Raw genomic sequence first — 23,466 nt, 5'->3', positions numbered from 1 at the left:
GTTGGACAGATTGGAATCTAGTACGGGAGCATTCTTCAGTCACGTGGTTGAATTTTTTTCAAAGACATTTAAACTGGGACACGTCACCTCATTCCAGCCTGTTGGTGAGAAGCGGGTTCGGAGCTCTGGCGGCCTATTAGGAAAGCGCTAGGATGCGGTTCTCTTCTGGGTGCAGGAACGGGGCTTCCTGGGAGGATGCCTCCAGCCACAGCCCTGCATGCAGGCACAGCATTTTAAGGGGGTGCGCGCGGGATGGGCACCTAGAGCCCCCCTGGGGTGTTCCACCTACTGATGCTGCACTTGAGCCAGCCCTGACCTCTGCAAGGGCAGGCAGAGGGGCTGCGGGCGCCGGAAGGGTCTAGATGAAGCAAGCGGCCCGGTGCACACATAGGCTCTTCCTGCTGTCCCCCGTGTGTTTGGAGCGCTCCCGGTAAGAGACTTAAATTGTATGGACGTCCAGCTCTGCCTCTGGGTTTCCGGCCCCGTGCAACCCGTCTGTTTCTCCAGTCTGGCTCTCGGGGACGTCCCTTACCCCATGCCTCGCCTTGCAATCTCCGCCTGCTCTGTCCACCAGGCGAAGGCGCACTGCTGGTTGCCAGCGGACACTGGCTGCTCTTCCGAGCCCCAGGCAGCATTACGCCCCCCGCCCCCATCCCTGAGACGCACCGCGCTCTGGGGGTGGCGCCCCTGCTCTGCCCCCGCCCCGCACATGCCCCTATAGGAGGAGCAACTGCAGGCCGGCCCCGCTCGGGCAGGAGCGGCCTCCCAGACGGAACCAGAGGTACGCGCTGGGCGTGGGGACCGGGGGCTGGGGCGGGCTCCGGCCCTGCGCGACGCCTGCCCCGGGCCAGGCAGCGGCAGCACTGAGCCCTTGGCCACCTTGCTCACTGGCTGCGCAACAACAGCCGCGGATGTAGTCAGCACAGGCAGAAACGAGCGAGCGAGGGAGTTTCGGCGATGCGGAGGTCCCGCCCGGCCGACCACCCCCGCCCCGGCCAGTGCTCGGCAGTCCCGGGGGCGGCCGCGCGGGGGCAGCACTCGCCCGCTCGCCGACCCCGTCCCGGCGTGCCCCGCGCTGCGGCCGCGGGGCGGGACTTCCGGTTGTGCGGCCGCCGGAAGTGTGGGGGGCGGTGGCGCTGGCTGAGGGTGAGGGCGGCAGCGCGGTCGCCGGGGATGGGGCCGGGCCGCGGCGGGAGGGGCGGGCCCGGGGGCCGGGGGGCCGGGCCGCGGCGCTGGTGGCGGCCGGGCTCTCGGCCGGTTCGGCTCGCTCGCGCTCGGAGGGTGCACCTGGCGCCGCGGGACCGGCCGGCGTCCCTCTGTGGCTTGGCCTCCGGCCCCGGGTCCGTGCGGAGCCCCCGGCACTGCCGTCCCTCCGCGAAGCCTCATGAGCCCCCCTCTCTTCCCGGGCCTCGGCCCCGCCGCGGCCGCCCGGACCGGCGCCCCTGCAGACGCGGGGGCCCTGCCCCCCGGGCGCGGCCCTCCCGGCGCCACACCCTGCCCCCTGCGTCCGCGTGCCCTCCGCTGTGCTGCTGGGCTCGGGTCTCCCAGGGCCCGGGCCGCGTGCCGCAGCCACGACCCCCCGCCGTGTGGGCCCCGGGTGCCCGGCCGGGCCGGGGAGGGCGGAGACCAGGCTCTGGGGCCATGTTGGTGCCCATCCGTGCGCCCCCGTGGGTCACAGCCTCGAGCGGGCCGGCCACGTCCACGTGGCGTCAGCGCCCCGGGGAGCAAACTGGGTGTTCTCGCGGGTGAGGGAGGTGTCAGGTCAGCGGTCCAGGGCTCCCCGGAGCGGGACCGCCTGCTTCGGTCAGGCCTCCGTGGGGCCCCCAGGGGCGTGCACGTGTCAGGGGCGGGTCGGTGAGATTCTGCGGTGCGTCCCGGCGGCAGGTGGAAGTCATGGACCTAGACGCCGAGAGAGAGAAGATAGCAAAGGAGATCGCGGAGCTTGAGAGGATTCTGGACCCCACGGCCTCGGGCGTCGGAGCGGGGGTCCCGGAGTCTGGTCTCACGTTGGATTCTGACGCAGGTACGCTTTCACAGGCCACGGCTGGAGCTCCTCCACCTGCCCTGCAGGCGAGCGTGCTGCTCGGCCACACTGGCCTTGCCCTTACTCCCCGGGACGGCCTGTTAGCGCTCCTCAGGCGGCCGAGGACCTGCTGGCTGTGAGTGAGCGCGCTGTCCCCCGGCGTCAGAGGTTCCAGAGCTCAGTTTGTCCGCTGCCACCATGCCGGCCAGCTGGGAGTCACCCCCACATGCTGTCCTCGGTGCTCCCCTGGGCCCTGAGGCCCCTCACCACAGCTCTGATTAGAGGCCTGCCCACGTGGTCAGAACCTACGGGAGACGGGGCCCTCAGGCCTCTCCCTGGCGCCAGGTGCAGGTCTGAGGCTGTTTCTGAGTTTCGGACCACGCCAGGGCCTGCCTTTCCCTGTAATCAGGGCCGCAGCCATGCCCCCGCCCCTAACTCCAGCACCCCCAGGATGGGGCTGGCTCCTTCGAGGCCTGCCCTCATGGTCCTGGCGCGTCTTCTCTCTTTGGCGGACCCTGCCCTCGGTTCAGGGCCTGTCTTGCCTAGTCAGTGAGTGGCGCTCAGCCACTGGCTGATGGCGAAGGAAGGTCCGGTTTTGTCCTGAGGCCTTTCAGCGTCTCCCCCGCCCGTGGCCATCAGGAAAAACCCTGTGCCGTACCTACGGGACATCTCTTTAGCAGATACGGGATTCTGTTGCTGGTCGCTCACACGGTGTGCTTGTGTTCCCACAGATTCACTGCCAGAGGAGGACTCGGAGGCTACTGGTTCCCCAGGCTCGGTAACTACTGGCCTGGGCTGTTTGTGGTACCCACCAAGGCAGACACCACCCTGCCAGTGGGCCCAAGACCAAGCGGGGAGTGCTCTGAGCACGTCTCGGTTTTTCCAGGTGTTTGTTACCGGAAGCATCGCGTCACAAAGTATTTGTCACCAAAATTAAAATTGTTCCTAGGATAACATCTGTCCGAGGTTTGGCGTTCATGCCTCCTGACTTTCCTAAGCTCTCTGTGACGCGTATGTGTCTGGGCATGGCGTCATGCGTGGAAGGTTTTGAGCGTGCTGCCTGGGTCTGGCCCTTTGTAGCTTACTTGTCTGCCTCAGTTTCCAGCGTGCAGTGGGGTAGTCACAGCGCAAGTCAGTCCGCACGTCTCATTGTCCAGGACGGTGTCTGGCACATAGTTCCTCAGTCAGGCCAGTTTTTATTGCTACTTTTTACTTTAGAATTTCGTGTTAATTTGGAGAATTTTTACAATTTGTTTTTTGTCTTTTAATGAAGGCAGCAGGTACAGAGTTGATTCTGATTTTTAATGGCCAGGTAGTGCCCTTGGCTTAGATTTATCATAGTTCCTCACTTGACGGTCCCACGGGTTGTTCCTGGGTTTTAGTCCTGCTGGTGCTGCAGTGGCCGTCCTCACACGTGTTGGGGCTCACCGTTCCCTGCCAGTGACGAGAGCGCACGAGCCCATTCTGAGCCTCGAGTTCCATAGAAACATTGTGGAAAGTGGATGGTATTTAGCTTTTCACGTTTTCCCACCCAAGATATATTTCCAGATGTTTGTTTCTTTTGTCTCAAGTTGTGGAACATGCATATGCTGGACACAGTCCCACATCAGGGTGGTCTGCTGGCCCAGGGACCGGAGCGTGAGCTCAGAGGCTCGTTGTGCTGCCCTGGGTCACGAGGTGGGGCAGCGTCTGCATGCCTCCTTCCTCACCTGCAGTTTCCCACTTGTAACCAGGAAGAGGAGAGGTGGGGTGAGGCCAGCAATGGTGAGGATGACCCCAAGGAAAAGACCCTTCCTGAAGACCCAGAGACCTGCCTGCAGTTGAACATGGTCTACCAGGAGGTCATCCAGGAGAGGCTGGTGGAGGTCAGCCTCCTGCTGGCCCAGAACCAGGAGCAGCAGGTAGGACAGGGCCTGGCCTTCAGAACCCCCATGGCCAGACACCCCAGAATAGGGCTTTGAGCTCTGTCTGTTCCCTGACTGCCCGGGTCCCATTCACAAAGGGAGTCGCTGCTGCCTGACCCCAGATGGGCCCTTTGTATCTGCCACAGGAGGAGATCATGTGTGACCTGGCAGGATCCAAGGGCTCCAAGGTGAAGGACGGCAAGAGCCTGCCCCCGAATTTGTACATAGGGCACTTCATGAAACCCTACTTCAAGGACAGAGTGACCGGAGTGGTGAGTAGCGGGGGCCCTGCTCTCATCAGGGAGGGTGGAGGGGGGGGGGTCAGGCTGCACGGGAAGGAGCTCTCGTTTCCAAACCTCCTGTGGCTGTTGTGAATTCCCTTGGGTTGTTCAGGATAATATTCTTTAGCCTCTTTCAAACTCTTTCTGGTTGCCAGTGGTGAAAGTCAGGGTCTCCAGCCTTGGAATGTGGCAAGCTGACCTCAGCTCCACAGATGAACCCCGGGGGCATTTCCGTAAGAGGTGGCACCATGGGTGGGGCAGCTTGGCAGAATTGTGGTGGCCTGGTAGCGAGGTCCTGTGGAGCCACTGAGACCGCCCCATGCTCCTCACGGCCCCCAGCCACTCACCAGGGAGTAGCTCTGGGCCCAAGTGTCTGGTGCCAGGCCTCCCACGTGGCCAAACTGCTCGAGGAGGCTGAAGGAAAGGGCTCCAGAGTCTTAGTGAGGCCCACCGGGACATGCTTGGCCCGTGAGGTGAGCATACCTGGGTTCTGTCTATGGTGTGACACTGCTTTGTCTGGCAGGGGCCTCCTGCCAATGAAGAGACGCGGGAGAAGGCTGCCCAGGGCATCAAGGCTTTCGAGGAGCTCCTGGTGACTAAGTGTAAGTGCCCAGGCCGGGGCCTCAGCACCACAGCCCTGCCTCTCCTCAGATGCCTTCCTGTGGCTCTGTGGGCTTCTTCGGGCCCTGACCACTGGGACTGTCCCCTCAAAGCCCTTGCCTGTCCCAGGCCACGTGGGGCCACCATCCCCACAGATAACTGTCTGGTCTCCCTTTTCATCCCTGAACACCCAGCCCCACGGGCCCAGCTGTGAGCTTGGGCCAGGGCATCCTGCTTGCTGGACAGAGGGCCCTGGGCCCACAGCCCAGCCCCCCTGCCAGCTCTGTGGTTCTGGCCTGGTCATGTGCCCACAGCTTCCTCACGTGAAAGTAGGGGAAGGCGTTGCTGATGTCATTGTTTCTCGTTAGGGAAAAACTGGGAAAAGGCCTTGCTCCGAAGATCAGTGGTGAGCGACCGCCTGCAGCGCCTGCTTCAGCCCAAGTTACTGAAGTAAGTCCGAGCACAGTCATGGACGTCGGCCTCCCCGGCGAGTGAGGGAGTCCGGGCTCGATGCTTTGTCACGGACACTCAGTGCAGCCGCGTCCCCTGCTCCCAGCGGAAGAGGTGCTGATCCCTGGAACTTTTCCCCAAAGAGGCATCTGGGCTCGAGGTCGGGCATGCGAGAGCTGGGCAGGCCGAGTGGCCGCAGTCAGTCATGCAGCTCGGGCGGTTTCTCTGGTCTGAATGCGGACCGTGCGTGAGACTTTTTATGTTGTGCTGGGGTGACACCATGCGACCAAATCACAGCACCTGGGGCTGGGCCAGGGGTCCCAGGGGCTGCCCCTAGTCTCAAGGCTTGATGTGTGGGTCAGGATTTGCTTCAGGGATGGCTTTCTTCTCCCTGGACTCCAGAAGGGCCAACTGCAGGCTTAAGTAGGCTGTGGCTTTGTCACCAGGCTTCCCGCAGAACACCTCCCTGCGTGCGGGGTCCAAGGCAGGTAGCTGGGATGCTGAACCAGCGGTGTCAATTACTGTCTGTGTGTTCACAACTGCAGTGACAGCAGGAGAGGGAGTGTCGTTGCTTTCTGTGGGCGGGAAGCCGGGCAGCCTCCTGCCTGCACAAGGCAGGCTTGGAGTCGGAGCCAGGCTCCAGTGTGTGCTTCCTGACACGCAGCTTCATCCTATGGAGTGATGTGCATGCCTGAGTACTCAGGGAAACTGCACTGGACCCAAGACACCCCCCCCCCCCCCGCCCCCCCCCCCCGAGTACAGCCATGATGTGGGTAACCCTGGTGTCTCTGCCTGCCCCGTAGGCTTGAGTACTTGCACCAGAAACGGAGTAGGGTGACGAGTGAGGCAGAGAGGCAGGTCCTGGAGAAGCAGAGCAGGGAGGCGGAGAGGGAAGTCCAGGACATTCGGTGAGCTGGGTCTTACAGGGAGGCTGTGGCCTGGGGAGAGGCATGGAAGGCCCGGTGTGAGCCTGGCAGCCTGTTCCTGTCTCCAGGCAGCTCCCAGAGGAGGCCTTGCTGGGCAACAGGCTGGACAGTCACGACTGGGAGAAGATCTCGAACGTTAACGTGAGTCGGGGCAGTACTGGGCCGACGGCGGCTCATGGCCGTCCTGGTAGCCGAGGGCGTGGGCTGGCATCGGCAAGGTCAGATTCAGGCAGTCAGGCTAAGTCCCTGGTGGCCGCCAGACTTACTGCGGCGCCTCTGGGCAGGTGAGTGTCAGGCCTGCCCCACCGGGGTGAGCTGCCTTTTCAGAGACGGATGAGCACGAAGGTTCAGGCTTCTTGCTTGGAGCCGACCCCCCGCTTCTGGGTGTGTGACTCCTGGCAACCCGGGCTGGGACCCCACTTCTCCCTGGGTGCCAAGCTGCCAGCCGTCCGCGAGCAACAGCCCCTGCAGCTTGGGTTTCTCTGTTGGTGCAGTTTGAGGGTGGCCGCAGTGCGGAGGAGATCCGGAAGTTCTGGCAGAACTTCGAGCACCCGAGCATAAACAAGCAGGAGTGGAGCGGGCAGGAGGTAGACCAGCTGAAGGCCCTTGCGGCCGAGCATGGCCATCTGCAGTGGCAGAAGATCGCCAAGGAGCTGGGGGTGAGGACCGGAGGGGCCTCAGGTGCATGGCTGGGAGGCTGGGCGGGCTTGGGGTCACCACGGGCTGAGTATCACCGCCCAGTACTGGGAGCCGGCACATGGCTTCATCACGCCGCTCTTGAGGGTGTGGCCTACAGGGAGAACAGCCTCTCCACCCCTCTCTGGGCCACGTCTCTGGGCGCTTCTGGCCCCTCCGCCTCCGTCTGTCTCCGAGGGCTCACTCGTCCTCGCCCTCCCAGGGCCTGTCTTATCTGGGCCCTTCCTGGTTTCTGTCAAGTCGGGAGTTGGTTCTGATGGGTTTCGAGGGGAACGCTCTTCCCGGCTTTCTCTGGGTTCTTGTGGTGTTTTCCTCATTTCTAAGGTGAGGACCAAGAGTTCCACTCAGCTTCTGTCTGCACCATGAAGGTGTTGGAAGCTCGCCTCTCTGAGAACAGCTCACTGTGAACTAGGACCCTTTGCCGCCCCTTCAAACCTTAGTTTGTGTAGGAGGGTCCTTCTCATCTGTACGTGGTTAGGTGTCTCGGGAATCCTTTGTGTTGTGCTCTGTTTGAATTTCACTGGCTCACAGCCTGAGAGGATGATGAGTAAAGTCCCCATGTTTGAATGGAGCACTCTTACAGACAGGCACACGCTCGCAGCGAACCGATTAAACCGAAGCTGCCCAGAGACCAGCATAGACCCTAGGGTGGCAGATGGTCCGTCTGTCCTGCCAAGCTCAGTCTGTAGAGCCGCTTGGCCGGAGCACTGTGCCCACATCAGAAAGGCACGCCCCCCCCCCCCGCGTGTCTAATAGTTGTGTTTCACGTACTGAGCTGCTGAGTAAGCTGGCGCACGTACGCTTACGCTTCGTACGGTTGGTAAGTTGGGCTTTTAAAGTCGTTTTTAGTTTTTGTTTTCTTAGTTTCTGGGGTTTTATTTAGGGTTTTGGTTTAGAGCAGCGTTGGTTCTCGGTAAAAGCGAGAGGAAGGGGTGGAGAGTCCCCTTGTGCCCTTCGCGCCCCCACCAGCATCATCCCTTCCCAGAACGGTGCTTCTGTTCAACCGAGGACGGGTCTGTGCTGACACGCCGCCGCACCCAGAGCCGATGTGCACGTCAGGGCTGTGCTGCTGGGGGGCTGCCCCATGTGGGCTTGCACAGTGCACGGGGACACAGGTCTGCGGGGCAGCCTCCTGCAGACTAGTGCTCTGCCACCTATGCTGTGCCTCTTCAGGGCCGCCCAGAGCTGGGGGCCTGTCCCCGCAGCTTCCTCCTCTCGGGAACTGAGGTGTCTCCAGGCCTTTTCCCAGCCTGCCCACGTGTTCCTTTTTAGCACTAAAAACATCCCATTGTCGGGGCGCCTGGGTGGCTCAGTTGGTTAAGCGACTGCCTTCGGCTCAGGTCATGATCCTGGAGTCCCGGGATCGAGTCCCGCATCGGGCTCCCTGCTCAGCGGGGAGTCTGCTTCTCCCTCTGACCCTCTTCCCTCTCGTGCTCTCTATCTCTCATTCTCTCCCTCTCAAATAAATAAAAAATCTAAAATAAATAAATAAATAAAATCTTAAAAAAAACCTTTAAAAAAAAAAAAAACCCCATTGTCTAGATCTATCTCACTTTGTCTCTCCACCTGCTGCGGGCATCTTGGTCGTTTCCAGGATTTGGCAGTTGTGAAGGTGCTGTTAACGTCTGCGCCCAGGCGTTTGTGTGGATGTGAGTGTTCAGGTCCTTTGGGTAAGCACCAAGGAGCAGTCGTATGCTGAGAGGATGTTTGGGTCTGTTCTCCAGAGTGGCCACCCCGTGCTGTGCACCCCCGGCCACAGGCAGGGGTCCTGCTGCCCTGCACCCTCACCAGCCTGTGGTGGCATCTGGGCTCCAGACTCGGGTGGTGCTCCCAGACGTGTGTTAGCATCACATGCACTTCTGCATCTCCGTGATGACAGATACAGGCTGCTTTAGCTCTCATTTGCATGTTTTCTTTGGCTAAGTGTCTGTAGGTTTTTGGTTTATTTTTAATCGGATTGTTTTTTTGCTGAGTTTTATTTTTTTATTTATTTTTTTAAAATGTTTTGTTTATTTATCTGTCAGAGCACAAGCAGGGGAAGCGGTAGGCTTCCCGCTGAGCAGGGAGCCCGATGTGGGACTCGATCCCAGGACCCTGGGATCATGACCCGAGCTGAAGGCAGACGCTCAACCGACTGAGCCACCCAGGTGCCGCTTGCCGAGTTTTAAAGTCTTCTGTATTTGGGAGAACAGCTTTTACCAGACATGTCTCACAAGCACTTTTTCCTGTCTGCGGCTTGTCTTCTCATTTTTCTGACGTCTTCCACTGAGCAAAAGGTCTTAGTCGAGTCCAGCTGATCCGTTCTTTCAAGGACCATGCTTTTGGTGTTGTGTCTTAAAAGGCGTCCCCAAACCCAAACCTCATAGGCATGCAGACTGCATGTGTCCAACCATACATGTTCTCTGTAACTCAAGGGTTTTCTTTAGGAAAAAAGTTCAAATCGCATCGATTAGCTTTTGGGAAATACTTTCCCCATAAGGCGATGAGTGAGGGGACAGGCTTGGGCGACCGCATCTGCCACGGAGACTGGTGGTTTATGTGCTGAGTTGGAGCCCATATGGAAGCCGAGATACAGTCAGTCCGGAGCTCTCCCTAGGGTGGCGTCCCCAGAGAGGCCCGTTGGGGCCCCAGGATTAGGGCCGCTGTGCAGCCCCTACGTCATCAGAGGCGCGTGCTCTGCAGGGAGGCTCCTCCAGGCCGCTGAGCTGGCGGTGCCCACTGAGGACTCCAGTGTCGCTCTGGGGTCATGTGAGTGCAGCGTTAACGGACTTACCTGGACACGCTGTGTGTCTGAACCTGCAGACTGGTGCTTCGCGGCCTCCTTCTGTCAGGGTCTCCACTGTCCCTGCAGGGTCTGCTAGGGGCGATAAGGTCGTTGGTTCACAGCACCCTGGCCGTCCCTCTGCGGGGGGTACACACCCAGTAACACCCACTTTGCTTTGGTCTTGGGGCCTCGGAAGACCAACCGCAGCGCCTTCCAGTGCCTGCAGAAGTACCAGCAGCACAACAAGGCTCTGAAGCGCAAGGAGTGGACACGGGAGGAGGACCGCCTGCTCACCCAGCTTGTCCAGGAGATGCGCGTCGGCAGCCACATCCCCTACCGGAGAAGTGAGTGTCCATGTGGGCCCTGCTCCCTGTGCCCCCCGCTGAGGCTCGCAAGCCCCTGGACCCAAGGCCCCTCACAGGTGGAGGCACCTCAGTCATGACAGGCTGGAGGGGCTGGAGGGGGACGCCCGGGGTCACCCAGCCCCTGCACCCCACGGCCCAATGACCTAGTGACCAGAGCAGCTCCTTGCTGAGTGACCCAGGAAGCGCGGTGCCCATCAGGCCCCTTTGTCCCCAGTTGTCTACTACATGGAAGGGAGAGACTCCATGCAGCTCATCTATCGGTGGACCAAGAGCTTGGACCCCAGCCTGAAGAAGGGGTTCTGGGCCCCAGAGGAAGACGCGGTGAGTATACGGTCGCAGAAGCCAAGGAGAGCCGTGCTCCGGGATGGGAGCCTCGGCGCCCACTGTCCCTTCTGAAATGGACTGGTGCGGGCTGGGGAGCTTACGGCTGCCTGTAGAGGCCTTACTTGTTCGCTGTCCTTTACTGCAGAAGTTGCTTCGAGCAGTTGCCAAATATGGGGAGCAGGATTGGTTTAAAATCCGGGAAGAGGTGCCAGGTAGGAGCGATGCCCAGTGCCGAGATCGGTGAGTTGGACCTCGCTGGGTGAGGGAGGCCTTGCTGGGGTTGCTTCCGGGTAGGCCAGAGGGTGGGCGAGCAGCCTGCGGCCCCAGGGGATCTGCTGGCCGAGGCTGGGGTGACCTGGGGGAGCCCTGCGTAGCCAGGGTATCTGGTCAGGAAGCAGGATGCGTGTTGGTTTTTTTGAAGCAGACTTTTGTATGGGCTCAACCTGAGGTGGCCCAGGGGGCGTTTCCCTGACTCTGTTGTTGAAGCTCCTGTTCCAGACCCCTGACGGCAAGGTCTCTGGGAGGCTGCTTTGGGAATGTCCTTTCTTCAGCCTGTTTTTTTTAACGGTTCATGATAACTTAATCTGTATGTCGTGCAACATACTCCCGTGAGGGGTTCTGGGGGGTTACTGTTGTTGGTGAGCCGTGCAGCCGTCACCCCAGGCAACTTCAGAACGCAGTGACCACCCCCCAGAGAAACGCTGTTTCCCAACAACAGCAAACAGTCGAGGAAAGGGACAAGGGCTCGAATAGACCTTTCTCCAGAGAGCGCACGAGACAGGGCTCAGCGTCGTTAGTCGTTACAGAAACACAGGGAGAGCAGCAGCGAGATGCCACCTTGCGCGCGTCGGGACGGTGGTTTTAAGGCCGCGCAAAAGGGCAAGTTTAGACGAGGGTGTGGAGCGTGCGTGGTGCGGTGCCGCTTCCTTGGGCAGCTAGCCAGGGAAGCACGCTGTTGGCCGGCAAACTGCCGCCCGCCCGCGGGAACCGGAAGCCAGGCCTCACACGGGCACCTACACACGTGTGGTCGTAACCGCGCTGGTCATGGGGCCCCATGGGGGGAACTGACTATGTCAGTGGAGGAACAGGTTGATGACAAAAGTTGTTCTCAAGCTGGACAGACACTAGAGTACTGTTTGGTCTTAACGACGAAGCCCCGGGGCACCTGGTTGGCGTGGTCAGTGGAGTGCCCAACTCTTGATCTTGGGGCCATGGGTTCGAGCCCCGCATTGGGTGTAGAGAGGACTGAAAAGATAAGTGCATGACGTCCTGACACCCCCCCCCCGCCTCGTGGGTTCGCCTTGGCAACGGCAGTGTCTGTGTGAACGGGCACGCTCGTTGCTCTTGGATGTGTGCCTGCGAGTGGGGTTTTCAGGGCATGTGATGCTGTGGTTACCCGCAGCGGCGGCCCTGCCCTGTGCCCCCATGGGAGACACCCTCACCAGCCCCCACGAACCCCGGCTCCCGCAGGCATGGGGTGTGAGGTGGCGTCTCGGTGGCGTCCGTTCGTGGCTCCCTGACAGCTCCTGGCATTGAGCATCTTTGTGTGTAGACCGGCCCTTTGCATGTCTTCTCTGGAGAAACATCTGTTCTTGTCGTTCTCCCAGTTAAAAAACCGAGTTGTCTTTGTGTCCCGGTTTGTGTGAGTTGATGCGTGTTTGGCTACAAGTCCCTTATCCGAAATCTCATCTGCCCGTCTTTCTCGGTGGCGTCCTGTGAGGCACATCAAGGTTTTAATTTTCATGAAGTTCAGTTATTCTGTGTTTTCTGTTCGTCCCCTGAGCTTTTGTCGCCGGGTCTCGGGAGCCCTTGCCGGCGTGGGGACAGCCGCGGGAGGGCGTTCTGGCGCCCGAGACACCCTTGTGTCCTTGCCACTTTCAGGTACCTCAGACGGCTGCACTTCAGCTTGAAAAAGGGACGATGGAACGCAAGTGAAGAGGGGAAGCTGCTTGAGCTGATCGAGAAGTACGGTGTGGGTGAGTCTTGGGCCTCTGCAGGCCCTGAACCCCCAGGAGGCACGGCTCGCGGCGACCCCAGCTGCCCTCCTGTCCGCAGCCTTTCCCCGGCTCAGCGGGCAGCAGCTTCTCTCCCTTGCGCACTGCCGAACGGTCGGGATGCAAAGTTCAGGAGCGCCGTCCCTGCTCTCCTGGGGATGGCTGCTGCCGGCCACATGCACCTGCGCAGCCCGCTCTCTGGGCCCATTTCTAGGGCAGCTTTTTTTAAAGTTGAGTCACTCGGTGTGAGTTTATGGAGTCCACCACTTTCCACTTAGCATTCTCTTGTCCGTTGTGAATGTTTTTCTGTCTCCATGCGTCCTTTGTTCTCCCGTTGTTGTCAACAGTCACATCCTGTCTCCCTGAGAAAGAGCACGGAACTTCCTCAGCCGCCTGTCTCTCGATGGATGTTTCTGTTGTTTCTCATTTCTGCCCCTTTTGCTCCTGGAAGGAGCGAAGGGCTTGGTCACTGCATCTGCTCATTATCTGCAGCATCTCCTCAGGAACAGACCCTAGATGTGGTGTTGTTGAGTTCAAGTGTGTGCAGAATCCTGAGTGTGGCACGGAGTCACACTGCCCTAAACACAAGGCACCAGTGTCCTCCTGCCTGTGGGGTCGGGAGAGAGAATAGTTTGCCACGTTTGGTGTAGAAGCCGGGGTGTGGCAGGATCGCAGGGGCTGTGTTTACATAAACGCAGATGGTTTTTTCCTTCTTGTCTGTGTGTTTTCTAGAGTCTTGCTAAAGGGCTGATTATCCGTTGAGAATCCGAAGGCCCACTTGTCACTGAGCTGCTCCGACGTGGGGAGCAGTGTGCAGTGGAGCACGCGTTCCCTCGGAACACGGTGCAGGTCTTCTACGGGAGACCACGCATCTGCGAGAAGAGCCTCTTGTTCAGGCTGTAAACGTGTCATCAAAGACCATGGGAAGCAACTTCCGCGTTGTTTTGCTTTTGTAGGTCACTGGGCAAAAATAGCTTCTGAACTACCCCATCGGACGGGCTCCCAGTGTCTGAGCAAGTGGAAGATCATGGTCAGGGTGAGGCTTTGCCAAAAGTCAGTCGAAGGCCCTGTACCCGTGGGACCGGCATCACTGCTGGGCGGGGAGGGGAGGAAGGACATCTGGTTTCTGGCCCTGGCATCTTTTCTTCCTGGAAGTCAAGGGCAGAGAGCCCCAGCCTCTCCGATAGCTGCTGTCCTCTCAGAGCATTCGGGGGAGCGGGGGGTTGTGCTCCCAGTGCGCCGTGTCCAAGCCTGCTTGGGGTCTCTCCCCAAAGGGCTGGCCTGCCTGCTTGCTGTCCCTGGTCCGTGAGCCCTGGGCGGCCGAGGACCCCAATTAGCCCTTCCCCACAGAAGAAGCAGAGTCGGGGCAGGAGGCGGCGGCGGCGGCCCCTTGGCAGCATGCGGTGGAGCTCCAGCAGCGGGGACGGCAGCAGCGGGGATGGCAGCAGCGGGGGCGGCAGCAGCGGGGGCGGCAGCAGTGGGGGCGGCAGCAGTGGGGACTCGGAGCCAGAGGAAGCCCCAGAGGCCAGGGCAGGTGGCCAGGCGCTGCCGTCAGCACAGCACACCGTGCCGGACATGGACCTGTGGGTGCCTGCCAGGCAGAGCGCCAGTGAGCTGTGCGCAGGGGGAGCCCGGGGCTGGCCAGGACACCGTGCCGCCTCCCCCAGCCCTCCCAGGGCCTCCAGCGAGGCTCAGGACAGCAGAGCTGCTGGCCCCACAGCCTCGGCTCCCGCAGAGGAGGCAGGCCAGACGCACACTCCCTCCGGGACCCACAGCACCAGCGCGAGAGGCATCGGGCACCCAGGCTCGGCGGACACGCACCTCTCGAGCTCAGAGGAGCTGGCAGACAAGGTAGGCCCCAGACCTCAGTGCACCCCACATGGCTGCTCGGGGGTCACTTAGCTGGTGCTGAGGCACAGCGGGCCGGCCTGCGCTCGCGTCAGCTGCGTTCTGGGCGCAGTGGGTCAGACACCCGTCCTGGCTCCAGAGAACGTTCACTTCTGGTGCGCAGGAGACTCGTGTCCAGAGCAGCAGCCTCTACTTCCCCAGGTTTGCTTTACAAGCCGTGCAGGGGCCCTGCCGGGTGGGGCCACAGACTTGGAGCCATTTCTGACCTGTCTGTCCCTGAGTGGGGGGGTCGGCAGGGGGCAGCAAGCAGGAGGGTGTTCCCCTGGCTCGCAGAAGTCCGGACACCTCTCCTGTGTAGGGTCTCACTGTCCACCAGCCCTGTGTATGCCTGTCCCGGTCGGCGTCTGAGCTCTCAGGGCCCTGGCCGCCTCCCTGGCTCTGGCTGTGTGCGGAGTTGCGGTGAGCAGGCTGGCCTGTCCTGGGAGAGATAGGAGACTGTGGCACCTGAGGGGACAGCGGGCTGTCCAGGCAGCCGGGCAGACTGCACACGCCAGCCCCTGCGGTGCCATCGGCTCGGGGGGGCTGGCCGGGGGAGCAGGGGCCCTCTGCTGGTGCTGGCTGCAGCCAAGCTGGGCAGGCAGGTGGGTGGCCAGGCCTTAGGGACCCTCCTGAGGCCGTGATGCCTCAGAGTGCTTCCGCCACCCCGCACTGGGACCCGGGCGCAGGGATGTGTGCTGCCTCTGCAGGCCCTGCACCAGGGCTTCCCACGTGTCCAGCCTCACGCCGTCTTTTCGTCAGAGTGGGAGCTGTCTGCTGAAGGTGCCACTGGAGACAGTGCTGCAGGTGCTCAGGACCAACACAGCCCGCCGGCGCCAGACGCTGGTAGGAGCTGGCCCCCCATCGCCCACCACTGCCACCGCCCTGTCGGCCCAGGGCCCCTCCCCAGTCCAGGGAAGGAGTGGAGGGCGGTGTGTGGGGCTGTGGGCAGCCTTGGAGCCCAGGCTGACTGGGAAGCCCAGGGGTCTTTCTTCCTTACACAGAAGGAGAAACTGAGACACCCGTGCCCACTCAGCCCGTCCCTGGGGGCCAGCCCCAGTGACAGTGGTGTGGCCGGGCCCCATGCACGGCGGCTGTGGCACAGGACGATCGGGAACAGGCGGCAGTGGCGAGGACATGCCCTGCAGAGGAGGCTCATTGAGCGCCAGCTTCTGGTGGCCATGAGCCCGTGGGTGGGCGACGTTGTCCTGCCCTGCACCCCCCGGAGGCCTGCCGTCGTGCACACTCGAGGTACTGCCCCAGGGTTCTTTTGAGAGCCTCCTGTGGGTTTGGGGTGGGGGAGACACAGGGCAGATGCGGGGTGACCTTGCTGGGGAGGGGGTGCACGGGGAGGGACCCCTGTGCCAATCTCATCTTTCTAGAAAGCATCCCTTTGGAGGGCTGTTTGGGTTTTGTCTCTGACTTGCTTAGCACACGAGGGACAGTCTGGAAATGACCAGCCATTTGGGCCTTAGCAAGGGTCTTCTCGGGGCTTGGGTGCGCAGTGCCTGCATGCAGGTTTCTGGAGAGCTGGTTGTGTTCTCGGGGCTGGGGGGCGGGGGGGCTCCACAGGCCAGTCAGGGCCGGCCTGCCCTCTGGGCTCCTGCCCTTCCTTCTGGCTGAGCATGGCGGCAGATGGATGCGGGGTTCTTTGGGGCCTCAGGGAGAGGGGTCTTGGTAACTGCGCATGTGTGCCTTTGTCTTCTCAGCGGATGGCATCAGGAAGCAGCTGCAAGACGCCCGGCTGGCCAGCACCCCTGCGTTTACTGTTTTTATCCAGGTGAGAAGCCCCGTAAGGCAGAGCTTTTCTATCTTATGCTTGGTTTTCCTTGGGTAAAGGTGGATTCACTTCTTAAAATCTAACTTTTTGAAGTTTCAGACCTTTGGAAAGGGTTTTTTGGTGCCTTGCAACACCTAGTAGGCCAGTCACTATGGAAGGGACAGCCCCGTCCCTGCCACCGTCAGTTAAACCCCATCCTGAGGAGGGACGGGGGTGCTGGGACCCCAGTGCGTAAATGGAAGCTCAGAGGGAGGAGACCTCGGCCCGGAGGGAGCTTTGCTCCGACGCACCTAGGCTCTGAGGCCAGGCCGGGGCTGAGCAAAGGGGTCATGGCCTTGAGGGGCTGTGCCGGGCTCCGGACCTACCCCGAGCAGTGGTCAGAGCTGGCTCAAGTTCATCGCAGACACCCTTGTCATCTTGGTCCTGGACGGGGAAGAGGGACAGGCCCTTGTTGTGCGTGTGCCATGCATGTGTCATGCGTGTCCCTCAGCTGTTCCAGATTGACACTGCTGGCTGCATGGAGGTCGTTCGAGAGAGGAAGGCCCAAACCCCTGCCCTGCTCCAGACTGGCACTCGGGACCCAGTGCCTGGGCTCCTACAGGTGAGAAGTAGGGAGTGAGCACCCGGCACAGGCTCACCCGGTTTCTGCCACCCTCCCTCCTCTTCCTGACACGGCAAGGTCAGTGCTGGGGTGGGTAGCAGCTGTCCAGCCGGAGAGTAAGAGACAGGAGGCATTCCTGAGTCCCCCTACAGGCTGGTCCAGCCCCTGAGAGCAGCCCTGTTGGCTTTTGGCCCCCTCACGGCAACCCTTCTAGGAGGTGTCCGCCCATTTGCTTGGAGCCCTGAGGGCTTCACGACATGTCGGGGTGGGAGGGGGCAGAGCTGGTACCGTGCCGCCCCTGCGTGGAGGCCTCCAAGCTCTTGGACATCTACTGCTCTGGGCATTGGCCTTGCTGGGGTGAGATGCCAGGTGTGGGGTCCGTGGGGTCCGTCGCATTCCTGTGTCTAGTTAAAACTGAAGGGAATGACAGAATGACCAGGTTGGCCCTGTGGTGCCATTCAGGCCCCAGAGACCCCGAGTCCTTCTGCCTGGGGAGCCAAGCTCCTGCCTCTCCCTCAAATCCCACATAGGCCTGATCTCCCCATGATGAGCTCACCCAGTGGTGCTTGTAGGAGGATGTGGGGAGGGAGGGAGGCCGGCCCTGGTGCTTGGGCCTTGCTCCCACTGCAGGTGAGAGAGCAGAAGGAAGGCTTTGCTGCAGGTAGAGAAGAGTGGGTCTGGGCCCTGGAACTTCCCTGAGGCGCACACTTTTGTTTTTCAGATGTCTTCATCGCGGGACTCCCCAGGTACTCTCTCTGTTCCTGTCTGCACCATCTAACCTAACGGCAAAGGGGTGTTGGATTTCGGGTTTTGGGTAGCACAGCTGTGGCCCTGCTGACAGATCTTGTCCGAATCCCACGGCAGGGACAGAAGCGTGGCAGGCGGGAGTGGGCAGAGGCAGCTCAAGCTCCTACCTACCCTGCACGTAAGCCAGCCCCGGGCATCCGGGAGGGGCCTCTGCTGCTGGCTGCCACCAGCCTCCCCACACCAGCAGCATTGCTGGCCGGCTCTGAGGCTCTGGGGGCCTGGGAGACCACGTGAGGAGGACGGTGGTGCCCAGCGGTGGTTGTTTTGAAGATGCCGAAGGCATGGGGCTGGCGGCCGGTACCCGGCAGGCCCTGCTGTCCTGGCTGCGGCAGGAGCTCGAGGAGGTCTGGGACGTGCAGATCAGATGCCAAAGCTCCTGCTCTGTACTCCCAGCAGCTGCCCGCCCTCCAGGAGGGCCCTCCGATGGGACAGGGGGGAGGCCTGTCTCCGGTCCGCACGCATGGAGCTCATCCACATGTGTGTTGTGTCTTCCCTGCAGGCCGCAGCTTCCGGAATCCACCGGCACGAGAAGCTGCAAAGCAGAGCACCAGCCACAAAGGGAGCAGGGGTTTACAGCTCTGCCGTGCCGAGTCCAGTCCACCGGCGCCCCCGCCAGCTCCGGGTGGCCCTCGGCCCAAGCCCAAGACCGTCTCCGAGCTGCTCCGCGAGAAGCGGCTTCGGGAGGCCCGGGCCAGGAAGGCCGCTGCCCCAGGCACCGTGGCTCTCCCACCGCAGCTGCTGCTGTCCTCGCCGCTGATCCTCCAGCCCCGTCTACCGCAGCCGCCCCCCAGCCCCCCAGCCCCGGGCCCCGCTGCCGCAGACACGGCGCGCTCTGGGCCTGGGATCCCTGCAGCAGCGGGGCTGAGTACTCCAGGCCAGGACGAGAGGGCTTCGACCCTGCCAGTCTTGGACCGCACCCTGGCCTCCACGGAGGCTGCCCCTGCTGCCTCCAGAGCTCCGGTTCCCAGCCGGGTCCTTGTGAGTGGCCATCAGGGTGGCCTGGGACAGTCTCCGGCCCCCGCCACGTCCCGGAAGCAGGGCCTGCCTGAGGCACCACTCTTTCTCCCAGCAGCACCCAGCCCCATTCAGCTGCCTATGCAGCCCCTCAGCCTGACGCCAGCTCTGGGCATGCACAAGGGTGGGCCTCACGTGGCGGCCAGCACACCTCTGCCTGTCACCTGGGTGCTCACAGCCCAGGGGCTGCTCCCTGTGCCAGCCGTGGTGGGCCTTCCTGGGGCGGCAGGACCCTCTGATCCCAAGGGACTGTCCGTGACTCTGCCGTCCTCCCTGCCTGGGATGCAGCTAGGCCAGGGCCCCAGGCTCCCTGGGCTGAGCCACCCCTGGCAGCCCCCGGCCAACGTGGACACAGACTCAGATTCTTCCTCCAGGGCAGACCTCTCGACCCTTCCGAAGCTTTGCCAATCCCAGAGTTCTGTGGAAGTGGGCAGTGACGTGGCCCCTGTCCCTGGGGGACCTTCCTTCCCTGGAGAGGCCCAAGTGGCCAGGGAAATAGCTGCGCCCAGGATACCCTCCCAGGCCACACTTCTGGCTGACCACCCTGAAGCAAAACCCCCGTGGTCCAGCCAACCCCCTCTGCAAGCTGGCACTAGCCCTGGGAGTGGCCCAGGAGGGACACCGGGGTCCCCGGGGCCAGGGGGACTCATGGGACCTCTGGGCCTAGAGAGGCCACCCCTACCCCGGCCTGGGCCTGAGAGGGGTGCCCTGGACCTGGACCTCCTGTCCCAGGAGAGTGAGGCAGCCGTGCGGGATTGGCTGAGGGGACAGCAGGGGGTGTGCGTGCCCCCACTAGGGAGCAGGCTGCCCTACCAGCCCCCAGCCTTGTGCAGCCTACGGGCCCTGTCTGGACTCCTGCTGCACAAGAAGGCTTTGGAGCAGAGAGCCACCTCCCTCGTGCCCAGTGGGGCAGCCGGAGCCCTGCAGGCCTCGCTGGGACAGGTACGGAGGCGGCTCCAGGACAGCCCGGCCTACCTGCTGCTGAAGGCGCGGTTCCTGGCAGCCTTCACCCTCCCTGCGCTCCTGGCCACGCTGTCTCCCCACGGCGTCCACACCACCCTGTCGGTGGCCACAAGGGCCGAGCCAGAGAGCGAGGACGACCTGGGGGAGTTGGAGCTCACTGATGGCTGCTCCACAAGTGGTCCTTGGGCAGGGCCGGCAGCCACCATCCCCATTCAGGTAGGCGGCCATGGGCACAGAGGCTCCCCCCCCCCCAGCTCCCCGGTGGCCGTCTGCAGCGCCCCCACCCAGTTGTGGGTGGGAGTTCGGCCAGCAGGGCTGGCCCACCGGTTGCTGGGGAGGAGGAAGCTGGCTCCAGGCCTGTTCAGTCTGTGCGGATGTGGTCCTCCCTTGAGGCCAGTGTGGAAAACAGAGGAAGGAACCTCTACACTCACGAAACCCCTTGGCCCCTCTTGGGGCTGCCGCCCCCACTACAAAGCCTTGCCTGAGGGAGCGGGTGACCTCAGGCCCTGTGCACCCTGCGCACATACAGGCTCCTGCATTGGGGTACTAGCTCCACAGAGGTGGGCCTGCCCTTGTTTCTGCACATCTGGGGACACCGAGATCCTTCCAGCTGGCAGCTCTGGTACCATGTACCCTGGAAGAGCTTTCTGAGCTGTGGAGGCCAACCGCTTTCCTTGTTCCCTAGCAAGAAGCCTGATACAAACACGCAGGAAGGTGTCCCCATGTCCTCTGTGGCTGCGTGTGCCCACGGGGCTCCCAGCAAGTGTCCTCTGACCCTGTTCCTGGGGCCAGCAGGAGAGCCGGGCCACCTCGTGTGTCACATCAGGGAGGTTGTGGGGTCTCCTGTGGGTGGTGGCCCTTCCCCAGCTGGGGCTTTGTGCCGTCAGGACAGCGGAGGCAGGGTTTGTGGCTGGGGGCTGAGGGGGGAGGGCCTCCTGTCCCCTGGCCTGCGTGCAGGCTCTTCGCTGTCATCTGCCTGTGTTTCTCGGCACTGCCCTGCCAAGCCTGGCTGGGAGAACCGTGACATGGGAGGCTGGCTCCCTGGCATCACCAAGGGGATTAGAGTCTGCAAGTGGGATGGGGGGCTGGTGGGGAACCAGAGCCCGCGTGTGGCCATGTCTCTCCTGCAGGAGTCTCAGTTCATCTGCAAGCCACAGTGTGTCTGCAGGGACAGGTCTGGGGAGCAGCACATCCCTGGCAGCCTCCTCCCTGGTGTGACTCCTCACTGCCCCCGCTTTCCCTGCCTGTTCTGCTAGGGAGTCACTCTTGTTCTTCTCTGCCTGGGTTTTGTTTTCAGGGAGCCCCAGACCCTGGGCAGAGCGCTGACTCTTCCTGCTTGGATGGTTCTGACAACCTTGACGTGCTGAGAACCCGGCATGCCTGGCATGCCCGGAAGAGGAGGCGGCTGGTGTGAGCGCAGGGTAAGCGTGGGTCTTCCCTGTGGCTCTGCTCTGGGCATGTGGGGGCCAACAGCTGTCCAGATGCAGGGCAGGCTGGCGCTTAGGAGCTCGCTCGCACCAAATGTGATGGTGTTAGGTGGGGTGTGGGCATATACAGGCCTCTGGGGGCAGGCCCAGGGTTGTGGAGGCCCCCGGGGGAAGGGCCATCTAATCCCCCTCCCCCAGGTGCAGCCCTCACCCACTGGGTTCCACACCCCAGGCTCTGTGCTTCCTTCTTGCTGGCACACATGTGCCTCAGGGCCTTTGCATTACTAGGCCCTCTGCCTAGCTTCCTTCTGTGTCTGTGAGGCTCATTCCCTTTGTCCGATCACATCTCTGCTCAGTGGTCGCCTCCTCAGAGATGCTCTATGACTGTTCTTCTGAGGCAGCGTTGTTGTCCCAGAGTCCGTCTGTCTTGATCGCACTCTGCTCTCTGCAGCTGACACGGTCTAGGTGTATATTTGTCATCTCTGCCGTGAACGTGTGCCCTTATGGGGAGTAATGTAGTTTTTGCTGCTGGGGCCTCAGTGTGCGGACAACAGGCACCAAGTAGGCCTTCAGCACGGATTAGTTGAGTTCACGGAGTGGAGAACCCATGCGGGGGAAGGACCCTGTCCAGGTCCACAGGTCCCGGAGACAGGAGCCAGCTCCTCTGAGCACGGTGGGGGCCGTGCCCTGAGAGGTCCTGGGTCCTGGAATAGGGCAGATGGGTCCACAGAGGGGATGCCAATGGGGTAGGGGGGTCCTTTGGAAGTCTACCCAGGCCCCAGGGTCTGCCCTCAGCATGGCCCCTGTGAGGACTGCAAGTGGGCAGCCAACCTGGTTCTGCTGTGCCCTCAAAGGGGGCATGGTGCCACCTTTGGTTCCTGCCCTACAGCACCGTCCATGGGGTCTGGCTGGGAGTCTGGGCATCCCCACCATCAGGGCATCTTTGCATTCCAGGAGGCAGGAGCCATGCTGGACCCTGGTGAGCCCACCTGCCCGGAGAGCCCCTCACCGACCCTTCCAGAGAAGGCCAAAGCAACTGGAGACTGGGAGAGGCTCCGCTAGCAGGACTGTGAGGCCAGAGGGGCTTGGCTGGTCCTCAGGCACAAATTGGGATGTTTGAAGGAATAAAGGAATGGCTTATTTTTTTTTTTATTAAAAAGCAAGTCCCCAGGTTCTTATGATGTTGCCCTGAGAGAGACCGGGCAGTGTACAGAGGGTTGGGGCCTCCTCTGGCCACGTCGGGAGCCGGCTGGCTGGGCCCTGAGATCCGAGGAGCCCCCTGAACCCCAGGCCTCAGTGTTGGGTGTGGGGTGCCCTTTCCACAAGACATGCTTGTGGCTCAGACCGAGGGGCCTGCCACGAGCTCCCAGGTGGCCACTGGTCGTGGTGCGGCCACGGGGACTGGGGTGGACCCCGCCTCGCTGCCTTCTGACCACACTGCCAGCCGAGGTGGGCTCCTGGAACCAGCGGCAGCCAGGCTGCCACAAGTGGTGCAGCAGCCCCAGGCCAGTGCCGCCTTCCTCCTGAGAGGCCGCTGCTTGGCAGGATGCCAAGCCCCAGCACCCTCCACAGCTCGGAGGGATGCTCAGCCTTGGTTTTGGTGTGCAGCCTTTTGAGGCACTTGGTTCTAGAGGCTTTGTTCCTGTGTTCTCTGCATGTGACCCTCCCGCAGGGTGCCGCACCCACTGGGACTGACCCACCACCACACAGCCTCGTGAATGTGCTTTCACTTTTTAGTTTGTGCCCAGTGCTTTTTCGGCTCGTTTCTACTTCTCCTGGGGGCTTCTTTGGACCTGTGGTTGTTTAGAGGTTTCTGTTTAATTTTCAAACGTTTAAGGATTTTCCAGTTAGCTTTTTGTTACTGATTTCTAGTTTCTGATATGGAAAACATGATGTTTCTGTTGTTGAATTTTTGCAAACACCCACTGTGAGGGAGACACCTTTTATTAGCTTCATTTTGCAAAATGGGGACACCGGTGGTCACCGCTCCAGGCCCAGGACTGGCTGCTTCTGGAGGCATGATGTCAGCCTCTGTCCTCCCAGAGACCTGCGGGGGGCAGGGGGGTGCAGGCTGCCCGCCACCCCGTGACTCAGACGCGCGGGAGGCAAAGCCCAGGGACTGAGGATGGAGAGCCCACAGGCAGGGAGCTGGTCAGGCAGAAGGCAGCTGCCTTGGGAAGGTGGAGCCAGGAGCCCTGGTCAGGACCTGCGCTGCCTGTCCGGCCTCTCCCTAGCTGTTCCCTCGGCCTGGCAGCCAGCGTCTCCGGCCGCCAGCACAGCTGCCCCGGCAAGGCATTGGCCTGGGGGTTGGTTTGGGGGGCCGTGGAGAGTGGCCTCAGGGTCCTGGAAGCCGGCTGTCACAGTCCCGTGTGTCCTGGGCGGAGAGAGCTTGCTGAGGGGAGACTCTTCCCGGAAGGGCGGGGGTGTGCTGGGCTAGCTGTGGTGCGGGCTGGTGGCCCTGTGGGGCAAGCGTGGCCAAGCCCCTGGCCTTTTGGGGGCCGCAGCGGCCTCTCCAGCCACGTGCCCTCTGGATGCTACACTGCAACCCTCATGTGATCAAGGCCCCTTGCTGGCCAGCTGCGTGTGTGGGCCCCTGGCGGAGAGCCCAGAGTTGGGCCCAAAGCCCTGGGATCCCCACCTGCACCTTGCAGGCTGCCTGCATT

The 23,466-nt window shown here is 61.9% G+C and overlaps 1 protein-coding gene across 3 annotated transcripts; it reads left to right on the top strand.

Moving 5' to 3' along the window:
- The first annotated feature begins 1,755 nt into the window (after positions 1-1,755).
- On the top strand, positions 1,756-23,028 carry SNAPC4 (small nuclear RNA activating complex polypeptide 4). Of its 3 annotated transcripts, XM_073890096.1 has the most exons (24): positions 1,885-2,023; positions 2,755-2,801; positions 3,757-3,924; positions 4,074-4,199; positions 4,732-4,810; positions 5,177-5,258; positions 6,062-6,166; positions 6,253-6,325; positions 6,679-6,843; positions 9,841-9,988; positions 10,224-10,330; positions 10,479-10,573; positions 12,215-12,309; positions 13,284-13,363; positions 13,678-14,178; positions 14,534-14,634; positions 14,922-15,057; positions 15,216-15,462; positions 15,921-15,991; positions 16,482-16,592; positions 17,314-17,338; positions 17,899-19,592; positions 20,674-20,797; positions 21,758-23,025. In XM_073890096.1, the coding sequence occupies exons 1-23, from the start codon at positions 1,894-1,896 to the stop codon at positions 20,788-20,790; spliced, it is 4,503 nt and encodes a 1,500-aa protein (XP_073746197.1). In that variant the 5' UTR covers positions 1,885-1,893; the 3' UTR covers positions 20,791-20,797; positions 21,758-23,025. The 3 variants fall into 3 exon arrangements, with proteins under 3 accessions (XP_073746196.1, XP_025715921.1, XP_073746197.1); XM_073890095.1 differs by lacking the exon at positions 6,679-6,843 and having other exon boundaries at positions 1,756-2,023; positions 21,758-23,028; XM_025860136.2 differs by lacking the exon at positions 14,534-14,634 and having other exon boundaries at positions 1,756-2,023; positions 14,974-15,057; positions 21,758-23,022.
- Positions 23,029-23,466: the final 438 nt, after the last annotated feature.

This window comes from Callorhinus ursinus, unplaced genomic scaffold (assembly GCF_003265705.2).
Source record: "Callorhinus ursinus isolate GAN/ISIS: 27379988/994484 unplaced genomic scaffold, GSC_fseal_2.0 scaffold126, whole genome shotgun sequence".
NCBI classification, from domain to species: domain Eukaryota; kingdom Metazoa; phylum Chordata; class Mammalia; order Carnivora; family Otariidae; genus Callorhinus; species Callorhinus ursinus.
Note: the sequence above shows the minus strand (reverse complement) of the source record. Positions and strands in the feature narration are given on the sequence as shown.